The sequence below is a fragment of the Narcine bancroftii genome, chromosome 7 (assembly GCF_036971445.1).
Source record: "Narcine bancroftii isolate sNarBan1 chromosome 7, sNarBan1.hap1, whole genome shotgun sequence".
NCBI classification, from domain to species: Eukaryota; Metazoa; Chordata; class Chondrichthyes; order Torpediniformes; family Narcinidae; genus Narcine; species Narcine bancroftii.
The window spans coordinates 10,443,263-10,462,632 of NC_091475.1; the positions used below are offsets into that span (position 1 = coordinate 10,443,263).

A 19,370-nucleotide genomic window follows, 5' to 3' on the forward strand; every position below is an offset into this window, starting at 1 on the left:
TCGTAACATGAATTTATAACCTTTTTTTCCATAGGATCGATTTTGCTGTATTAAACTCCTTCCTCTTCTTTCAGAGTTCAAAACTTATGTCTGGGTAAAAAAATATTGTATTCTCTAATTTTATTACTTGCCCACTCTCGATATTTTCTCTTGTATATCTCAAAAATTTTACTAAGATGGATCTTGGTTTTTGATGTGCCTGCAGTTTCGGGGCTAGTGTTCTGTGTGCCCTTTCTATTTCCATTTCTTCCTGCATTTCTGTCGTTCCCAGGATCTTCGGAATCCATCCTTTTTGTAAATTCCTTCATGTCTGTGCCTTTTTCACCCTCCTTCAGGCCCACTGTTTTTATCTTGTTTTGCCTACTATAATTTTCCAACATATCAATTTTCTGAGATAACAACTCTTGTGTCTCTTTAATTTTTTTATCACTTTCTTCCAATTTTTCTCTTAAGTCGTTTACTTCCATTTCTACAGCCGTTTCTCATTCTTCCCTATTTCTGTCATGATCAATTCTAATCTTTGCATTTTATCTTCTGTTCTTTTCATTTTTCTTTTAATTGCACTAAATTCTAATGACAACCATTCTTTTAATGCTCTCATTTGTTCTTCAAAAAAAGCTTTATCTATATTCTGTCCATCTGTTTTACCTTCTATTTCTCTGTGAAGATCTTGGTCTTCTTCTTCCTCTTCTTCTGTGTCTGTACCTTTGTTTGTGTCTTCTTCTTCTCTTCTTTGTATCTGTATCTCTTCTGATTTTCCTGATGAGTTGCTTGTATCACTTTGCTGGGCCTCTTGCTGTTGGTTCTCCCCTTCTGGGCTGCTCATATGTCGGGCCTCCTGCTTATGCTCCTCTTGCCGTTTACCCTGTCAACTTTCTTTCTCTCCTGGTACCTCACTCCCTTTCCTGCCGTCTTTGAGATGGTTGTGGAAGATCCAGACTGTACCCTTCCACGTAACAGAGGTCAACAACAACTTTGTGGCCACTGCAATCAGATTTGCCCATTTTGTTGAAAGTTGTCGTGATTATAACATCTCTGTCATTTGTCCTCTTCTTTCCAGATGTGAGATATGAATTTGTGAATGAAGTTTCTCTTTACCAAGTTTTGGAACTGATGCACCATCAATTACTCGAAAGACTGTTGTTGAGAAACCAACAGTCTTTTATTCATTTAAAAACAATGGCTCATCCATACTATTCGACTGTTCTGCACTGAGATGGGGCTGTGGAACAGTCACCTTTATACAGGAGCCTCTGGGGAGGGACTATAGGTACAATAAGCTAATAGGTGTACCTGACCAGACAATTCTATGCAACAGTGGTTTACCACATTCACCCCTTGTTTTTAAAAAGAGTCCAGCAGGGTGAAGTGGAACTTACAAAGTTACAAATTCAAAAGTCACAAGTTCATTCTTTCAGACTTGGCCATTCGCTGGGACCGTTGTAGTACTGGTTGTGGTGCAGCGGCGGGGTCCTAGACGGTCTTGAGTACCTGTACGTACTCATCAGTGTTGTGTTGGTGGGTAGGCGCCAATGAGTCCGGTGTATCCTCCCTCGGGGCAGAGGCAGAGTACCAGGGGTCAGGTGCATCGTGTGCGTTCAACGGGGAGGAGGGTGTGGGGTGATCAGCAGTGGTCTCCAGAGCCCCTGAGGGAGCTGGTCCACTAACAGAGACAGTGCCTTCATGTCCGTCAGCATATGATACGTGGGTATATTAGGGATTGGCATGGAGGAGGTGGATCCTTTCAACCAGGGAGTCAGACTCACCTGCTTCCGGAGTAGGGCGGTCCCTGGGGACATCATCCATGCTGGTAGAATGGTCTCTGTCACAGATTTCTTGGGAAAGGAAAACATGCGTTAATGCGGTTTGGCATTTGTGGCAGTACATAGCAGGGACCTGATAGAGTGGAGGACCTCCAGGAGGATCTCTTGCCAACGGGAGACTGGGAGGCTCTTAGGCTGCAAGGCCTTCCAAACCATAGCATTCTCTCTCTCCACTTGCCCGTTACCTCAGGGGTTGTAACTAGTGGTCCTGGCCCTGGCCAACAGGTACTGGTTCAGCTCATCACTCATAAAGGAAGGCCCCTGGTCACTGTGGATATAACTGGGGAAGACAAACAGAGTGAAGATGCTGCATAGGGCCTTGATGACTGTGGCAGCCATCATGTCCGAGCAGGGGATGGAAAATGGAAGCGGGAGTATTCATCAGTGATGTTAAGAAAATAAACGTTGCGGTCAGTGGAGGGCAGGGGTCCTTTAAAATCAACACTGAGTCACTCAAAGGGGCGGGTGGCTTTAATTAATTGTGACCTGTCTGGCCGATGGAAGTGCAGCTTGCACTCGGCGCAGACCTGGCAGTTCTTTGTCATGCTCCTGATCTCGTTGATGGAGTTCAGCAGGTTGCATGCTTTGACAAAGTGGAAAAAACCTGGTAACTCTGGGGTGACCGAGATTGTTGTGGAGGTTTTGCAGCCGGTTGATCTGCGCCCTTGCACAGGTCCCGCAGGACAGGGCATCTGGTGGCTCGTAAAGTTTCCCTGACTGGTACAAAATATTGTGACTATAGGTGGACAGTTTAATCCTCCACCTCGGTATTTTGTCATTTTTGATTTTACCCTGTTGCTAATCATTAAACACGAATGCAACTGCATATTGATTAGTCAGCAGGATGAATCTCTTACCAGCCAGGTAATGGCGCTAGTGGCCCACTGCCTCAAAAATGGCCTGGGCCTCTTTCTCGACTGAGGAGTGTCAAATCTCGGGGCCCTACAGAGTGCGGGGAAAAAATGTGTCTGGCGTGCCTGCCATGTTAAGGGTGGCTGCCAGGGTGAAGTCTAATGTGTCACTTTCCACTTGAAACAGGGTGGAATTGTCCTCGGCATGCATTGTAGCCTTGGCGATATCTGCCTTAATGCGACTGAAGGCTGCACGAGCCTCCGCTGACAGGGGGAAGGATATGGATTTGATGAGGGGGCTGGCCTTGCCCACATAATTAGTGATCCATTGGGCATAATAGGAAGAGAACCCAAGGCACCACCAGGGCCTTGAGACTGTGCAAAAGGGGAAACTCCAGGAGATGATGCATGCAGTCAGGGTCCAGGCCAAAGACTCCATTCTCCACAACACTGCCAAGGATGGCCAGATGTGTTGTGCAAAACATGCACTTGGACTTATAGTTGTTTTGAGAAATTTCTGGAGATTGACGTCATGGCTCTGTAGGTCCTGGCCGCAGATGGTGACGTTATCGAAGTATGGGAAAATGGCCCACAACTCGTACTGCTCCACCATGCAGTTCATCTTCAGGTTGATTGACGAAAAGACCCGATGCTGGGCAATTTGGTTGGCCATGTCAGCGATGTGTGGGAGAGGTATGCATCAATTTTGCGTATATCAGTTGATGGTCTGACTGTAGTCGATGACCATCCTATTCTTTTCCCTCTGTTCCGTACTACCACTATCTGTGCTCTCCGAGGGCTGGTGCTTGCTTCAGTGATCCCCCTCCTTGAGTAAGCGCTGAACCTCTGCCGTCCTGGTGCTGTACTGCCTAGTGCGATGAGTTTACAGTCAGGATTGAGGTTGGTGAATAACGAAGCGGGGGTGGGGGGAGGTTGAGTGCCTACAGGTCATGCATGGTGAGTGGTTGAGTTTGATAGAGGGTGGTGGATGGCGCGCAGTGTTTGGTTAGAAAATTGCTGGTTCTACACAGTGAGGAGTGGTTGGGGCCCATTGAACTCACTCGTCACACTGAAAATCCAGTCCCAATAGCACAGCAGTGCAGAGCTGTGGCATCACCATCAGTCACATGCAGTACCCCATACCATTAGAGTCACTACCCAAAAGCCCTGTACGTCTTCTGTGTGCAATTTGGATGCCAAGGAGACCTTCTGGTTTTTTGGCAATATTGTAAGGTAAAGGTGCAGCACTCCGTCTGGGAGTATAAAGCTCTCCGAGCTCCCAGTGTCAAATAAGCAACTTGTCACGTGGCCATTTACCTGACTATCCAACATCAACCTGGTGTGTTGAAGTGGACGGTCCTGGTTGAGTGTGATGGGGGCCGATGTCACATCGCTGCTATGGAAGACTGTGGTGTCCAAGAAGGCGGCCCCCAGGCCCGCAAACGGCGCTGTTGGGGCCCCAAGATGGCGCTCCCCCACATGGATTGCACATGATGCTGCTTGGCCCTGGTGATGGTGGTGTCAAGGATGGCTGACCCCATGATCTGCACACGGCACTTCTAGGAAGAGGTTTCAATTTACACACTTTGGCATAGTGGCCCTTCTGGCAGCTGGAGTAAGGTGAATCCATCGCTGGGGAGCATTTCCTTTGATGCTTGCTCAGGCCGCAGAAGTCGCACTTTGGGTGTTCCCGTAGCACCACAGCTATGGTCAGGTTGCCACTGGAGCCAGATGAAAGTGACAGAAGGTGGTCACGGAGCACTGCTGCCGTGGTCGAGTCGTTAGTGGAGCGAAGGGATGGCAGTATGTCCCAAGATGGTGGCGCCCGAGGTAACCATGAGGCGGCCATGATGTCGGTCGAGTTGGCCTCCATGTTCTGGAAAACCACCTCAACTGCTCTCCACAGACTGAGCTCCCCTTGCTCCAGGAGTCTGTTGTACGTAATTTGACCTGATCCCCGCGACGTCGGAATCCCAGATCAGTTCCTCCGTGTACCCTGCGGCGGAAGTGGCCTTGTTTTCACAGGCCGCACTGAGTGCTTGCTGGGCCCAAAGATATTAGTGTTGGACTCACCAGGACATTGTTTGCATGTCACTAAGAGCTGTCTGGTGTAGACGACATTAATCTTATGCAGATACTGTCCTTTTGAGTATGTCCAAGGCTTCCTGGTATGATGTAGCATCCTTGATCATGGAATACACCAGGGTGCTGACCTGAGAGTGCAGCGCTTGTAGCTTATCACGCAGTGGTAGAGGAAGCCTGCAGGAATGTTTCAAAACAGCGCAGCCAGAGCTCCAAGTTGGTAGATGCCTCAGGCGATTGAGGGTCGATCTCCAGCTTCTCTGACATCAGGATCTGCTCCATTGTGGGAAAAAAAACCTTTGTGAATAGAATTGATGCACCATCAATTACTCTAAAGGCTGTTGTTGAGAAACCAATAGGCTTCTTCTCACTTAAGAACAAAGGCACATTCATATTGTTCGACTGTCCTGCACTGAGGAGGCGAGGCTCGTGACCTTTATGTGTTGAGTTTCTCCAGCTCTCTTGTATTGCATGGTATTCAAACTTTTCCAGCTGACCAATTACGTTGGGTGATTTTTGTTGTCAGTCAGAAATGGCATTGGGGTAGAACGGGGTAGTTCTCATCGAATGGAGTCACAACACTCACAGTAACTGTTGAGGAGTTCAATGGGTGCTGACAACTTTGATGTCGTTGATAAGTTGACTTGTTTTTGACTTTTGGTGTTTTAAGTCATTGCATATTTGGGTCACCGGTAGGCTCAACAATGCTGAAGAATTAACACAAGTCATGATATTCAACAAGTTAAACAGGAAAGTCTGCAGACACTGTGATTGCAATGTCTGGAGTAGCTCACCGGGCCACATGACATTCACAGGAAGTAAGGGGTAACCAACATTTCAAGGTGTGAGCTACCAATCAGGCACTGAATAAAAGAGTGGAAGAGGCGGAGAGAGGCGTCCAGGCTAATGGGTGAGAGGGTAGAAGAGAAAAAAGCTGGTGATGGGAGGTGTATCTCTCTTGATGGAGAGAGAAAGGGATAGGGAACTGCAGGAATGGAGGCAGATAGGGAAGGAGTGACTCAGAGGAGGGATTTAACGGAAACAAGTCGATGTTAATGCCATCTGATTAGAGTGCCCAGACAGAATATGCATGCCTACAGTTTGCTCGTATCTTGATGAAGGGCTCAGGCTTCAAGATACTGCTTGACCTGCTGAGTTTCTCCAGCTCTCTTGTACTTCATGGTAATCAAACTTTTCCAGCTGACTTTTGAAATTTATTTGGGATACTTCAGAGATAAATGTCCAAGTTATTTCCTCTCCTCCTTCCCACAGTATGACCGTACATATTGTTCTTTGCTTTGTTTATTTCACCTCATCTTCAGTCCTTCACTTGTTCTCTTAATATTACAGCAATAAATTAATGTCTGTCTTGCCATGATTATTTCAAGGGGAAATTTAGGGGCTGGGAGTAAAATTTAAAAAGGGGAAATAAAACTTATGAAAAATTAATTTCTGGTCAGCACAAACGTAGCTCTCATTCTGAAACCAGATTGTAAAAATCTATCTTATCGAATTCATTTGTAGTAAGATTTTCAATATAACCAACAGATCTCCTTCTCTCTTCCTTTACATGGGGATCAGTCCATTGCTTATTGTTTGGATTTAAGTTTTAAAAATATAACATCCGACCTTTTTACCAATTTGAAGCCTGAATATGTAAAGTTTAGGGGCTAATATGTAAAAATGTTCTTCTGACTCCCCCCCCCCCACCCCATGGTTGTATAAATACTGCAAGACCCCAGTATGCGAACCGATCCTTTGTGCAATCCAGGAAATTATTTTTCTATATTTTATGTAACATTTATATCTATGGTTTTTTTTCCAATGGGAGGGGTGTATAAAGGAGGGAGGGTAAGGGTGGGGTGAAACCATCATGAAATCATTGTAATTTTAAATTTAATTAATATTTTGTCTAGAAAAAAGTTTTGAAAATATAACCATGAGGGGAATTCTGTTCTGTTGTATCGTCATTTGGTCGGTACAAGTTTGTGGGCCGTGGAGCCTTTACTGGGCTGTAGATTCCTATGTTCTGTGATTTTGTTTTTGGAAGTGTGATTACTAAGGCGTGCTTAACTGAAACCAAACCTTGCGGGCCGAACCTCGAGTACAGGCCATGAAGCTGCAAAAACCTATGAGAAAATGGGCTTGGCAACTAGCTTTTAAACCTGAGACAGTGATCACTGTCTTTCAAGTGGTAGAACATTTTCACAAAGTTCACTACGTCGGATTGCGAAGTAAATGTATGTGAATCATTTGAAAGGGCTCCATCTTCATTTCTACCTGCATGTCAGATTGTGCTTATTTTGAGGATTGTACCGTTGACTTGCTGTGATGGAAATGAAGAATGAGGACATTGTTTCTGAAGCTTCTGAATAAATAAAATTGCTGGTATATGGATATGGATCTCTCTGAGAAATGGGTACCGACTTGATTTTGTTTGATTTGTTCAATTGCCAAAATTTTCGGGCTGTACCCCTAAAAAAAATTGCAAAGACCGTGTGACATAAAGGTGAAAAACACTTGAATTTTGCTTTAGAAGCTGCAGGGTGTGAGAAGATTTAACAACTGTTGGGAAGCGATCGTGTGGACTGGCACTGAGTTGTGCACCTGTTCACTCATTCTAACCAATCCTGAGCATGGAGGAGTGGCTTCAATGGACACTCATATGTAAGAGATTTATCTGCTCCCCCCAAGCTTTCAGGGAATGCTCTCTTATTAATGTAAACAGACTTGCATTCATACAGTGTTGCACAGCTTTGGGAAATTCCACTTTGTTTTTAGTATTTGTTTATGGCAATAGATACCATTGTTACATAAGAAAACTTGGCATGCAGTGCCAATATAGAAGGATCTCACAAAGGTCTGCATAAATCATGACTAGATCAACAATTGCAGTGTAACTAGTCGAGGGAAGCCAGGAAAATTCCCTTGCTCTCCAATAACGCTGTAGGTTTTTTTTACATTGTGACAGATTATATATATTGGAACAATATTAATATTTGGGGAGAATTTATAAGATTTAGAGTAGGTCAAATACATACACACATTTTAAAACAGATCTTATTTGAAAGACTAAAGAATTCACATTGCAGGATCTCTGGAGAATGTAAGCACCTTTCACAAGTAGGTGTTAATTGAACTGACCATGCTTGACCATTGTCTTGCTGGAGTCATGCTATCTATCCGTACCCTCTCTGCAAAGAGCTCTTAGAAAGGTCACTCCTGGATTTTGTTTATCTCACAACAGATGGGAGCAGAAGAAGGAACTCCTGACGTTTTTGCTCAAAAAGGTGGTGGTTTTGCAAGACATGAGTCACATCCTCTCTTTGGAGTTTCATTTGGAAAAGAGAGAGAGAGTTGAGTTGTCAGCTCAGTCAGTCAGTCAGTGTGTGGGACACTGACAAGTTACTAAAAAGTGCAATCCAGGGAAAACTGTTTGAAACTGATGAAAGCAAGTTCCAGAGCAGTGGATGGCTGGAAGTGCTATCTGTCTGATGTTTCTCTTGAAATAGAGGCAGGAATGGAACTCTGTGGTAGCTTGAAGAGGTTACCATCTAGAAGACCCTGATGGGGCAAGTTTCATCAGCGAGACTCTGAGGTGACTGGTGGTGGTACCTCAGTTGTGGAAATCCTGGAGCAACAAATATCTCTCTCTGCAAACCCTACAAGAACCTTCCTGAGTGGTAAACATTTACCTTTTCAGCACCAAAGCCTGGTCAACTTCATACATGTTAAATTCTGTGCACAGTATAAGCATTGCCTGCAACCAGAGAACTTGGAAGAAGGAGACGCCCAATAGTCCTAATCTGTAAAATATATATATGTATAGTTGTTTCATTTTTTTCTCACCCTTCAGAATTCTTCTTAAAAAGGGTGGGTGAATGTGGTAAACCACTGTTGTGCCATGGTTGGCTCTGCTGGCCGGACACACCTTCTGAGATTGATCCTACCCATAGCCACTTGCATGTTCCCCTACCTCTTTGCTTCGATCAGATGATAAAGTTGTAGGTAGCTCCTGCCTTTAGTTAATAAAAGCCTGATAGTTTCACAACATATTCATGATACATTGTGGGGGGCGGGGGGGGGGGGGGGGGAATATATAATATCGAAGTATGTTGCGGCTGGAGCCCAGGGGTGGGCCACCTGCAAATGAGTATTCTAAATGCACGAGTATATAATATTTGTGTGTTCAGGAAAGTTATTTTTCACTGTCCAAGCGTTCACTTTTCACTTCTCCAGGTTCACTGGAATCAGGCAATCTTCCACACTGTGCATAGAATTAAACTGTTATTACCTTCACTAGGCTCTGGCACTTTAACTTATTTACTGCTCAGGAAGGTCTTTGTTGGTTTCAAAGAGATATTCGTTGTTTTTTGGACAACCACAAACAAACTGGTCTCCTTCAACGAGCCACTGGAGTGTCTTGCTGAAGAAACTTGCCTCCTCTTGGGATCTTCCAAAAGATGACCTCTTCTTCCAGGTGACCACAAAGAGTTCTTTTTCCTCTATTTCAAGAGAAACACATTAACCAGCCATAACCTCTGACTACAGAAATTTATAAAAGACTGAACTCAGAACTCAAAACCAGTCTTGAAATGGGATCTTGCAGCAGGTCTGCAAACTTGCAGTCTTCAACACCTGCTGCTGCTCAATCTCTCAGTCTCTCTCTCTCTCTCTCTCTCCCCTCCCCCCCCAAGAATGAATATCTTCTCTCTGTTTGCAAAACCGCATGACCTCTCTTAGAACAGCAACCTTCAACCAGCAATTTAAACTTCTGACACCAGTCTTTTTTTTTTTTTTTTTTTTTTTTTTTTTTTTTTTTTTTTTTCACACCATAAATCACATTAGCCATGATATACACTATTTCTTTTCACACATATACAGTGACTTTTTCTCCCCCCCCCCCCCTTTCCTCCCAAACCACCCCCCCACCCCCCCCTCTCATCCATTTTAGGTATACAATCTAGGTTGCATTAAGCCAGTCAGACAATGTTGTCATTCAACAAAATTACACCAGAAATTCTACTGAGTCCATTCTTTTCTTTCCTTCTCCTTCCATCAACTTAGGTAATGTTTGTCCCCGGTAGGTTTTCGCTATTGTATTTAATGTAAGGCTCCTATACTTGTTCGAATATTTCAATGTTATTTCTTAACCAATATGTTATTTTTTCTAATGGAATACATTTATTCATTTAAATTTGGTAGTTTCTTCCTTTTAATTTGGTTATGTATTCCATTAATATTTAAAGACATATAGTTCAGCGTAGCCCTTTTATATTTTGTTTATCTTCTCTTTCCGTTTTTCCATCATTACCTTTCCTCCTTTTCCATTTCTGTTTTCTTATTTTCAACTCTTTATAAGACAACATTCCTACAACATCTAACATTTTCCTTATTCTCCTATTTCTATCTTATTTATCCCCAATCTCCCCTTCACCTCCTGAGTTGTCCTTTATCCCTTGTCGGACAACCACATCTCCCCTCTCCATTTGGATTTGCGAATCTACTCGCAAGCGTCAACTGATTTTGCAGTGACCGCTATTTCCCCCCACCCCGCCTCCCCCAGAAAAGATTTCACTTTTCATATGTCACAAAGGTCCCTCTTTTAATTCCCTCCTTATTCTCTCTATTCCATTACCTTCCCTTATTAATTCTTGTCTATACTATCTATATTTTCCTCTAAGTACAGATACATTCATGTATGCTCATTGTCTCTATTCACTCTTATACCTCTTTACCTGCATACATATCAATCGTGATCATTTTTACTCTCATTACCCGTCTTCATCCCTCAGTCTATTTTTGTCTTTACCCACATACATATCAGTCGTGATCATTTTAACTCTCATTACCCGTCTTCCTCCCTCAGTCTATTTTTGTAATTGTTCTGCAAATTTTCGTGCTTCTTCTGGATCCGAGAATAGTCTGTTTTGTTGTCCTGGAATAAATATTTTCAATACCGCTGGATGCTTTAGTATAAATTTATACCCTTTCTTCCATAAAATCGCCTTTGCTGTATTGAACTCTTTTCTCTTCTTTAGGAGTTCAAAACTTATATCTGGATAAATGAAGATTTTTTGCCCTTTATACTCCAGTGGTTTGTTGCCCTCTCTTACTTTTTCCATTGTCTTCTCCAGTACCTTTTCTCTTGTAGTATATCTTAGGAATTTTACTACAATAGATCTTGGTTTTTGTTGTGGTTGTGGTTTAGAGGCCAATACTCTATGTGCCCTTTCTATTTCCATTTCATGCTGTAGTTCTGGACATCCTAGGGTCTTAGGGATCCACTCTTTTATAAACTCCCTCATATTCTTGCCTTCTTCATCTTCCTTAAGGCCCACTATCTTTATGTTATTTCTTCTGTTATGGTTTTCCATTGTATCTATTTTTTGAGCTAGTAGTTCTTGTGTCTCTTTAGTTTTTTTATTAGATTTCTCCAATTTCTTTTTTAAGTCTTCTACCTCCATTTCTGCTGCTACTGCCCGCTCTTCCATCTTGTCCATTTTTTTTCCCATTTCTGTTAAGGTCATCTCCATTTTAATTATTTTCTCCTCTGTGTTGTTTATTCTTTTTCTTAAATCCTTAAATTCCTGTGTTTGCCATTCTTTAAATGATTCCATGTATCCTCTAATAAGAGCAAGTATATCCTTTACCTTGCCTCTCTTTTCTTCTTCTATTTCACCATACTCTTCCTCTTCTTCTTCCTCTGGGTTGACCATCTGTTGTTTCTTTGGTGCCCTTTCCTCCTCTTCTATCTTGTTTCTATTGTCTTCTGTGGTCTCTTCTTGCTGCAGGTGTTCTGCAGCTGTCGTTGCCGGCTGTGGAGATCGACTCCCCAGCTGGTCCCCCCTCCCGTCGGTGTGTTTTTTTTCATTCGCATCGCGCATGCGCGAAACTTCGCGCATGCGCGGTTGCGCACTTTTGTTCGGCTCTGCGAGCCATTTTTGTAGTCCATTATTTACCGACCTGAGGGAGCGGGTTTCTCTCTCCGCAGCGGGCCTCTTCGGACAGGTAAGGCCTTCACCTTTTCCCTCCTTTGTCTTCTCTTCCTCTCTTCTTACCGTTGCTTTCGACTTTTCTTTTTTTGTCGCCATCTTCTTTCCACCTTTATACTCACTTTTCTGTAACTTTTATTTCTGTGCCTTTGTGTTTTCTCTTGTTTTTCCCGACTTTTCTGGAGAGGGCTGGAGTTCACCGTCCGGCCACTACTCCATCACGTGACTCCTCCCTGACACCAGTCTTAATAGCAAAAGATTTTTAGTTCTTGAGCCTGGGGCCCGTACAAACATGCTAATCCATTGACACCTACCTGTAAAACTCTCACAAGTTCTCTCCCATTATCTCAGTAAGGCCAATTGGAGACATGAAGTCTACACCTGCATGGCACTTGCCAGGTTTGTTTGTGAAATGTGATCTAACAACTAAACTTCACAATCGTACCCTTTTAAGTTATATTTTATCATACTTTTATTAACCCAATCTGTAACTGCCCATGGGGAAACAAAGAGTTGCCATGAGTATTCTCCTGTGCTCAGCGCAGAAGGAGAAAGAGAAGCAAAAGAGAATCCCCTCTGAGGCACTGGGTATCTGTGGATTTCCCTCTAGCATTCGCAGATCCACCGACTCCAGTTCAAACCATCATCAACCCGAACTCCAGATCCAAACATCCAGCGCCTGAGGTTCTTTGGTACTCCCTCTTGCCCTCAGTGCCCTCTCACATCCCAGCTCTGATACCTAGTTCCCACGAGCCAGTCTCCTGCAGCCTGCGTGAGTCCTTCGACTACAAGTCGCCTATGTGGGTTCTTCAGCTGCTGAGCCCCTTGCTGTTCTGCTGCTGTGATCACTGTCCTGTAGGGTTGTCTCCCATGCTTCTCCCTCTCAGTGGGCAGTGCACTCCCCATTTCTGGTGCCCTGCTGCTCCCCAGCAGACTCCTCATGATACATTGCCCAGCACAGGCACTGCCATCTTTGGCACAGTCTCCATGGATGCAAGATTTAAAAAAAAATGCCATTTTCTCCTTTCATAGGCCACTTAAAGTCTTTACAGAGCTGTCAACAACTCGAACGGGCAGTTGAACCCTGCAGAGCAGCACTGTGTCGCTGCAGCTTGGGTCCACGTTAGCAGTGCTTTATCTTGTGCCTCTCAAGACTTTTGAATGCCTCCAGCATCATTGTGTGTGTACGCGTGCTTAATAACTTCTTACTCCAATTTCTCCCCTAAATTTTCCTCTACTCACATCCTATGATGTCTTCTGGTACTGGCTATTGCAGCCCTGGGAAAATGGTGCTAGCTGACCACCCTATCCAGGCCTCTCATAATCTTCTACACATTCCTTGGAGTGCATGAGGATGCTGGATGATCTCATAGAGGTATACAAAGTGATGAGAGGAATAGATCGGCTGAATGCAGAGACTCTTGCCCAGTGTGGGAGAATCAGTAGCCAGAGAGTTCATAGCTTTAAAGAGCAGGGTAGAGATTTAACGGGAATGCGAGAGGTTAGTTTTTACACAGAGGGTGGCGGGTGTATGGATCGGGCAGCTGGAGGAGGTACGAATCCAATGTTTATAAAAATATATCCATCCAATATTTTCTTAATCTGTTTAGAGCAGTGGTTTTCAAACTGCCCCCAAACTCACATTCCACCTTAAACAACCCCTATGCCATAAGTGCTCTGTGATTAGTAAAGGATTGCTTAAGGTGGGATGTGAGTGGAAAGAAAATGTTTGAAAACCACTGTTTTAAATTGTCCCTCATTGACTCGTTATGTGCACGGTTTCATAACTCCAAAGGAAATGGGCTAATGATAATTTTTCTCAAGCAAAATATTTCAGTAACAATTGGGTCTAGAGCAGAGATTCTCAACTTTCCCTTCCCACTCACATCCCACCTTAAACTATCCCTTACTAATCACAGAGCACTTATGGCATAAGGTGGAAAGTGAGTTTAGGGGAACAGTTTGAAAATCACTGATCCAATACATTTGAAAGATAAGAAAAATCAAACAATTTGTACTTCTCAAATAATATTTAAATAATACGTATGAAAATTGTGCGTATTCCTCTCAATCAAATCACTTTTGCGGGAAAAAAACTAAAAAAAAAACAGAAAGAAAGAGAAAAAAGAAAAGAAAAGCCTCCTGTTAATCGAACCCCTCCCTCTAAACAAGGTTAACTTGCATATCTAATATGAATACTTAAAGTGAAATGTGAGTTTAGGGGGGCAGTTTGAAAACCAGTTTGAGGGATATGGCCTGAACACAGGCAGGTGGGACTTATGGGTGGGATCATTTGATCAACTTGGGCCAAGGGGCCTGTTTCCACATCATGACTCTTTGACTTTATTGAATCGCCACTCATCCTCTCTCTAAAGAGAGAGGTTTCAGCTCGTTCATTTAAAGTGAGACTCTTCCTCTTGGGCGTTATTCATCTGGAGGCATTTCAATCACGAGGAGTATCTCCAAATGCCTAACCACAAAAATATAAAGACATCCATCTTGTGCTGTCTCTTCGCATTGACATGAGGCAGAAACTATCTCCACCCAGCTCTAACACAGTCCACTCAACCAAAGATGGTATTTGACTCCACCAACAAAGAGATCTATTCCAGTGGTTCTCAACTTTTTTTTCTCCACTCACAGCCACCTGAAATGATCCCTTACTAACCAGACAAGATGGCATAGGTACTCTGGTTAATAAGGGTTTACTTAAGATGGTATGTGAGTGGGGGGAAAAAAAGATAGAGAACCATTGATCTATTCAAATGTATACAAACATCTAAACTTTTATGTCTGAGGTTTATTATTCATAAGATACAGCAAATAATTCAATGAAAATATAAATGTGAGGATTGCTTTCTTTGTGCTGTTATTAATGGACTCTGGTGACTTTCTAAACCTGCAGCCTAGGTTTCGATATTTAGAAGGCAAGGTCCATCTTGATTTTCATTTTTCAGATTTAGATGTTCCATTATTTTCACATGATACTGCATTTAGAATGTAACATGCATGAAATTCTTTAACTTTGTCTACCATAAAGAAGATGGAGAGTCGCCACTCTGTCCAGCACCCCTCCTAGAACTGAGGCCCCAGCGAGAAACAAACTCGCAACCCCTGGTTTACAAGACCAGTGCTCTAACCACTGAGCTATTGGAGCCTCTCAGTAGGGTAGGCATATGACATCACATACAACCCTGGCATTCCTTTTTCCTGCCGCACTCACAGAAAAAATAATCTCAGGATTGTATGTGATGCCATGTATGTAGAGTACTCTGACAATAAATCTGAAAAATGAAAATCAAGGTCGACCTATTCTGCATCTCTGAGACTCGTTCAGTGAAGAAGACCAATTTAAGGATGGATTGCCAGTGAGAGCTGAGTGGCTATGTAAAATTAACACTGGATCTAAATATGGTACCTGATTACAACTTTCCGCCTCCAATCCAGATGAACCAATTGTGCAATGGTTATCTTCCCGTCTTATCCTTTCCCTTTCACACATTCGAAGCACCTTATTCATTTCCTTACAATGAAGATTTTAATGTTATTACTCTCTGTTTATATAGTGTTGGGCAAGATCCCTGAACCACAAAACCCAATTATCCATTTGGTCCAATGGAAGCGTGTGCTCACATGGAATCCTTCTTCCTTCCAAGATGGTCTGCTGACATACTCCGTTCAAAAGTAAGGGACGGCGTTTTAACTTCCTTTTGTTCAGGATCTTCATTTACTGTTCTCAATCATCCACATTCATTATCCTTCTACAGGTTCACATCATGTAGGTTGGTCCATACCCGTGAAACAGACAAAGCAGATTCACAATGAAGATATTTAATTTTTAAGAATTCTGCTTATTCATAGAAACATTGAAAAATAGGTGCAGGAGTAGGCCATTTCCTCTCTACATCCATTCCATCCAGACCATTCAATATGATACCCGGTTCCTGCCTTCTCCCCATACCCCTTAGCTACAAGGGCCAAATCTAAACTACTCAAATATTGACAAGGAACTGGCCTCAACAATTTCCTTGGCAAAGAATTCCACAGATCTACCACCCTCTGAGAGAAGAACTTTTTCCTCATCTCAGTCCTAAAAAACTTCCCCCTTATCCTTAAACTGTGATCCCAGGTTCTGGTTTTTCCCAGCATTCAAAACAACCTACCTGCGTCTAGTCTGTCTAAACCCTTAAGAATTTTATATGTTTCTATAAGATTCCCCCCTCAATCTTCTAAATTCTAGAGAATAGAAGCCTAGTCTATTAGATTTTATTCAATGGCTCCTTCACAAACAAGTTAATATAATTGGCTAAAGTACGATGTAGTGACTTTTTCTAAATTTAATTTGCAAAGTATCTTTTTGCATAAAATTGCTTTCTCTTTGGGATGCAATTGCAAATATGTGATATGTAGAAGGATATTGTTATGCAGTGACGGTGATCATTTCAGGCTAATAAACCTATCCTCAGAACAGTGCTTTCTTTGTGAAGTGTCATCAACGTGAAACATTAATTTTTAAAAATCCAAGAATGCTGCCTGAGTCCTGACCATTTCTAGCATGAACAATGTGATTATCAATGATCGGGATGATAACGTGGTAAATTGGATCAGCAAGTTTGCTGATGACATAAAGGTAGGAGGTGTAGTGGACAGTGAGGAAAGTTTTCAAAGCTTGCAGAGGGATCTGGACCAATTGGGAGAGTGGGCCAGTAGGTGGCAGATGGAGTTTAATGCAGACAAGTGTGAGGAGATGCATTGTGGAAGGACAAACCAAGGTAGGACATACGCAGTAAATGGTGGGGCACCAAGGAGTGCGGAGAAGCAAAGAGATCTGGGAATACAGATATATTGTTCCCTGAAGGTGGCATCCGAGGTGGACAGGGTTGTAAAGAAAGCTTTTGGCATCCTAGCCTTTATAAATTAAAGTGTTGGGATGTTATGGTGAAGTTGTTTAAGACATAGGTGAGGCCAAATTTGGAATATTGTGTGCAGTTCTGGTCAGCTAATTACAGGAAGGATATCAACAAGATTGAAAGAGTGCAGGGAAGATCTACTAAGTGTTGCCAGGACTTCAGGAGTTGAGTTACAGGGAAAAATTAAATAGGGTTATAACTTTATTCCTCAGAATGAAGAAGAATGAGGGGAGATTTGATAAGAAGTTTACAAGATCATGAGAGAGGTATAGACAGAGTGGCTGCGAGTAGGATTTTCCCACAGATTGGGGGAGATCAGCTGGTGTCTCAAGACCAGAAAAATGTTATACAGTACAGTGTGCTTTCTATTTTAAGCCCTTATGGTGACCTCAGGCATATCTGTAATTGGACGGTACTTGACTGGTGTAAGTCGAGGTGTGGCTGCATCTAGAGCTTGCAATGTGGCAAAAATCTCGGGGCTCCTTAACAAGAGGTTCATGGAAAGTTTGAATTTTGAATCAGAATTTATTCTCGTGAGCATGTCACAAAATTTGTTGTTTTGTGGCAGCATCACAGGGCAAACATTTATATAAACCGTAGAAAATAAATAAAAATAGTGAATGAAAAAGATGAAGTAAGAAGGTGTCTCTGGTTCATTGTTCGTTCAGGAATCTCTATGCTTTGAATAACAAGGAAATGTCCAAAGCTTGATCAAACCTGAAACATTGACTGATCGTTTTTTGCTCACTGATGCCTAGTTTCTTCATCAATTTTATGACCATTTATAAAAGTCTTTATCGTATAAATTGCTCCCAAGTTCCACAACTGCTATTTGTGAACACACAAAGGGGCCATTTAACTTGCTAATCAATGTAGGAGCATGTGGAAACTCCCCACTGATTTTACAATTTGTTTTCTGGGAAGGATGTAATAGAGAAGTGGAGGCTTTTTTAAAGGAGAGATTTTAAGAGTATAAAATCTTTATATACCTGTTAGGTTGAAAGGTAAGGTCAAAAGTTTGAGAGAGTCATGGTTCTCAAGGGTTATTGGAAACTTGGTTCGAAAAAAGAGGGATTACTACAATAAATATAAGAAACAGGGAAAAAAGATGTTTGGGTACCATATTGAATGTAAAAAGAATCTTAAGAAAGAAATTAGAAAAGCTAAAAGAAGGTATGAGATGGCTATAGCAAGCAGGGTGAAAATAAATCCAAAGGGTTTCTACAAATATGTAAATAGCAAAAGGAAAGAGAGATAAAATTGGTCCAATAGAGAATCAGAAAGGACAGATATGTGTGGAGCCAAAAGAGATGGGGGAGGTCTTGAACAATTTCTTTTCCTCAGTATTTACTGAGGAGAAGGATATTGAACTGTGCAGGGTAAAGGAAGCAAAGGAATATGGAGACTATAGTGTTTAAGAAAGAGGTAGTACTGGAGCTTTTGAAACATATAAAGGTGGATAAGTCTCCAGGTCCTGACAGGATTTTCCCTAGGACCTTGAGAGAAGTTAGTAAGGAAATAGCGGAGGCTCTGGCAGTGATTTTTCAAATGTCATTAGAGACGGGTATCGTGCCGGAGGATTGGCATGAGGTTTGTTTGTTTAAAAAAGGTTCGAGGAGCAAGCCTAGCAATTATCGGCCTGTAAGTTTGACATCTGTGGTAGGTAAATTGATGGAAAGCGTTCTTAGAGATAGTATATATAAGTATATGGAGGGACAGGGTCTGATCAGGGACACTCAACACGGATTTGTGCGTGGAAGGTCGTATTTGACCAATCTTGTTGAATTTTTTGAAGAGGTGACTAGGAATGTTGATGAGGGTAGAGCAGTGGATGTGGTCTATATGGACTTCAGTAAGGCCTTCAATAAGGTTCTGCATGGGAGGTTAGTTAGGAAGGCTAAGTCCTTGGGTATTAATTTGGAGATAGTCAAATGGATTCAACAGTGGCTGAAAGGAAGGTGCCAGAGAGTAGTAGTAGATAATTGTTTGTCAGGATGGAAGCTGGTGACCAGCAGTGTACCTCAGGAATCGGTATTGGGACCATTGCTGTTTGTCATATATATTAATGATCTGGAGGATGGGGCGGTAAATTGGATTAGTAAATATGCAGATGATACTAAAATAGGGGGAATTGTGGATGATGAAGAGGGTTTTCAAAGATTGTAGAGAGATTTAAACTGCTTAGAGGAGTGGGCAGAAAGATGGCAGATGGAGTTTAATGCTGATAAGTGTAAGGTGCTTCATTTTGGAAAGAATAATCAAAGCAAGACATGTGGAAAATGGGAGGGCATTGAAGAATGCAGTGGAGCAGAAAGATCTAGGAATTATGGTGCATTGTTCTCTGAAGGTAGGAGCGCATGTGGATAGGGTGGTGAAGACAGCCTTTAGTATGCTTGCCTATATAAATCAGTGCATAGAATATAGGAGTTGGGAAGTAATGATGAAACTGTACAAGGCATTGGTGAGGTCAAATTTAGAGCACTGTGTGCAGTTCTGGTCACTGATTTATAGGAAGGATATTAACAAGATAAAGAGAGTGCAGAGAAGATTTACAAAAATGTTCTCTGGGTTTCAGCATCTGGAATACAAGGAAAGATTGAGCAATTTAGGTCTTTATTCCTTTGAACGTAGAAGGCTGAGAGGGTATTTGATAGAGGTGTTTAAGATAATGAGAGGGATAGATAGAGTTGATGTGGAATGGCTTTTCCC

The 19,370-nt window shown here is 42.5% G+C and overlaps 1 protein-coding gene and 1 non-coding gene across 2 annotated transcripts in view; one reads left to right on the forward strand and one right to left on the reverse strand.

Annotated features, from left to right (window-relative positions):
- Positions 1-19,370, forward strand: part of LOC138738498 (interleukin-10 receptor subunit beta-like) — an 80,818-nt gene that overhangs the window by 36,796 nt on the left and 24,652 nt on the right. The window contains exon 2 of the mRNA XM_069888795.1: positions 15,318-15,435. Within this exon, the coding sequence (XP_069744896.1) occupies positions 15,318-15,435 (118 nt within the window). The remainder of the gene's footprint in view (positions 1-15,317; positions 15,436-19,370) is intronic.
- On the reverse strand, positions 14,836-14,909 carry trnat-ugu (transfer RNA threonine (anticodon UGU)). Its single transcript has one exon. It is a non-coding gene; the product is annotated as a tRNA-Thr (tRNA).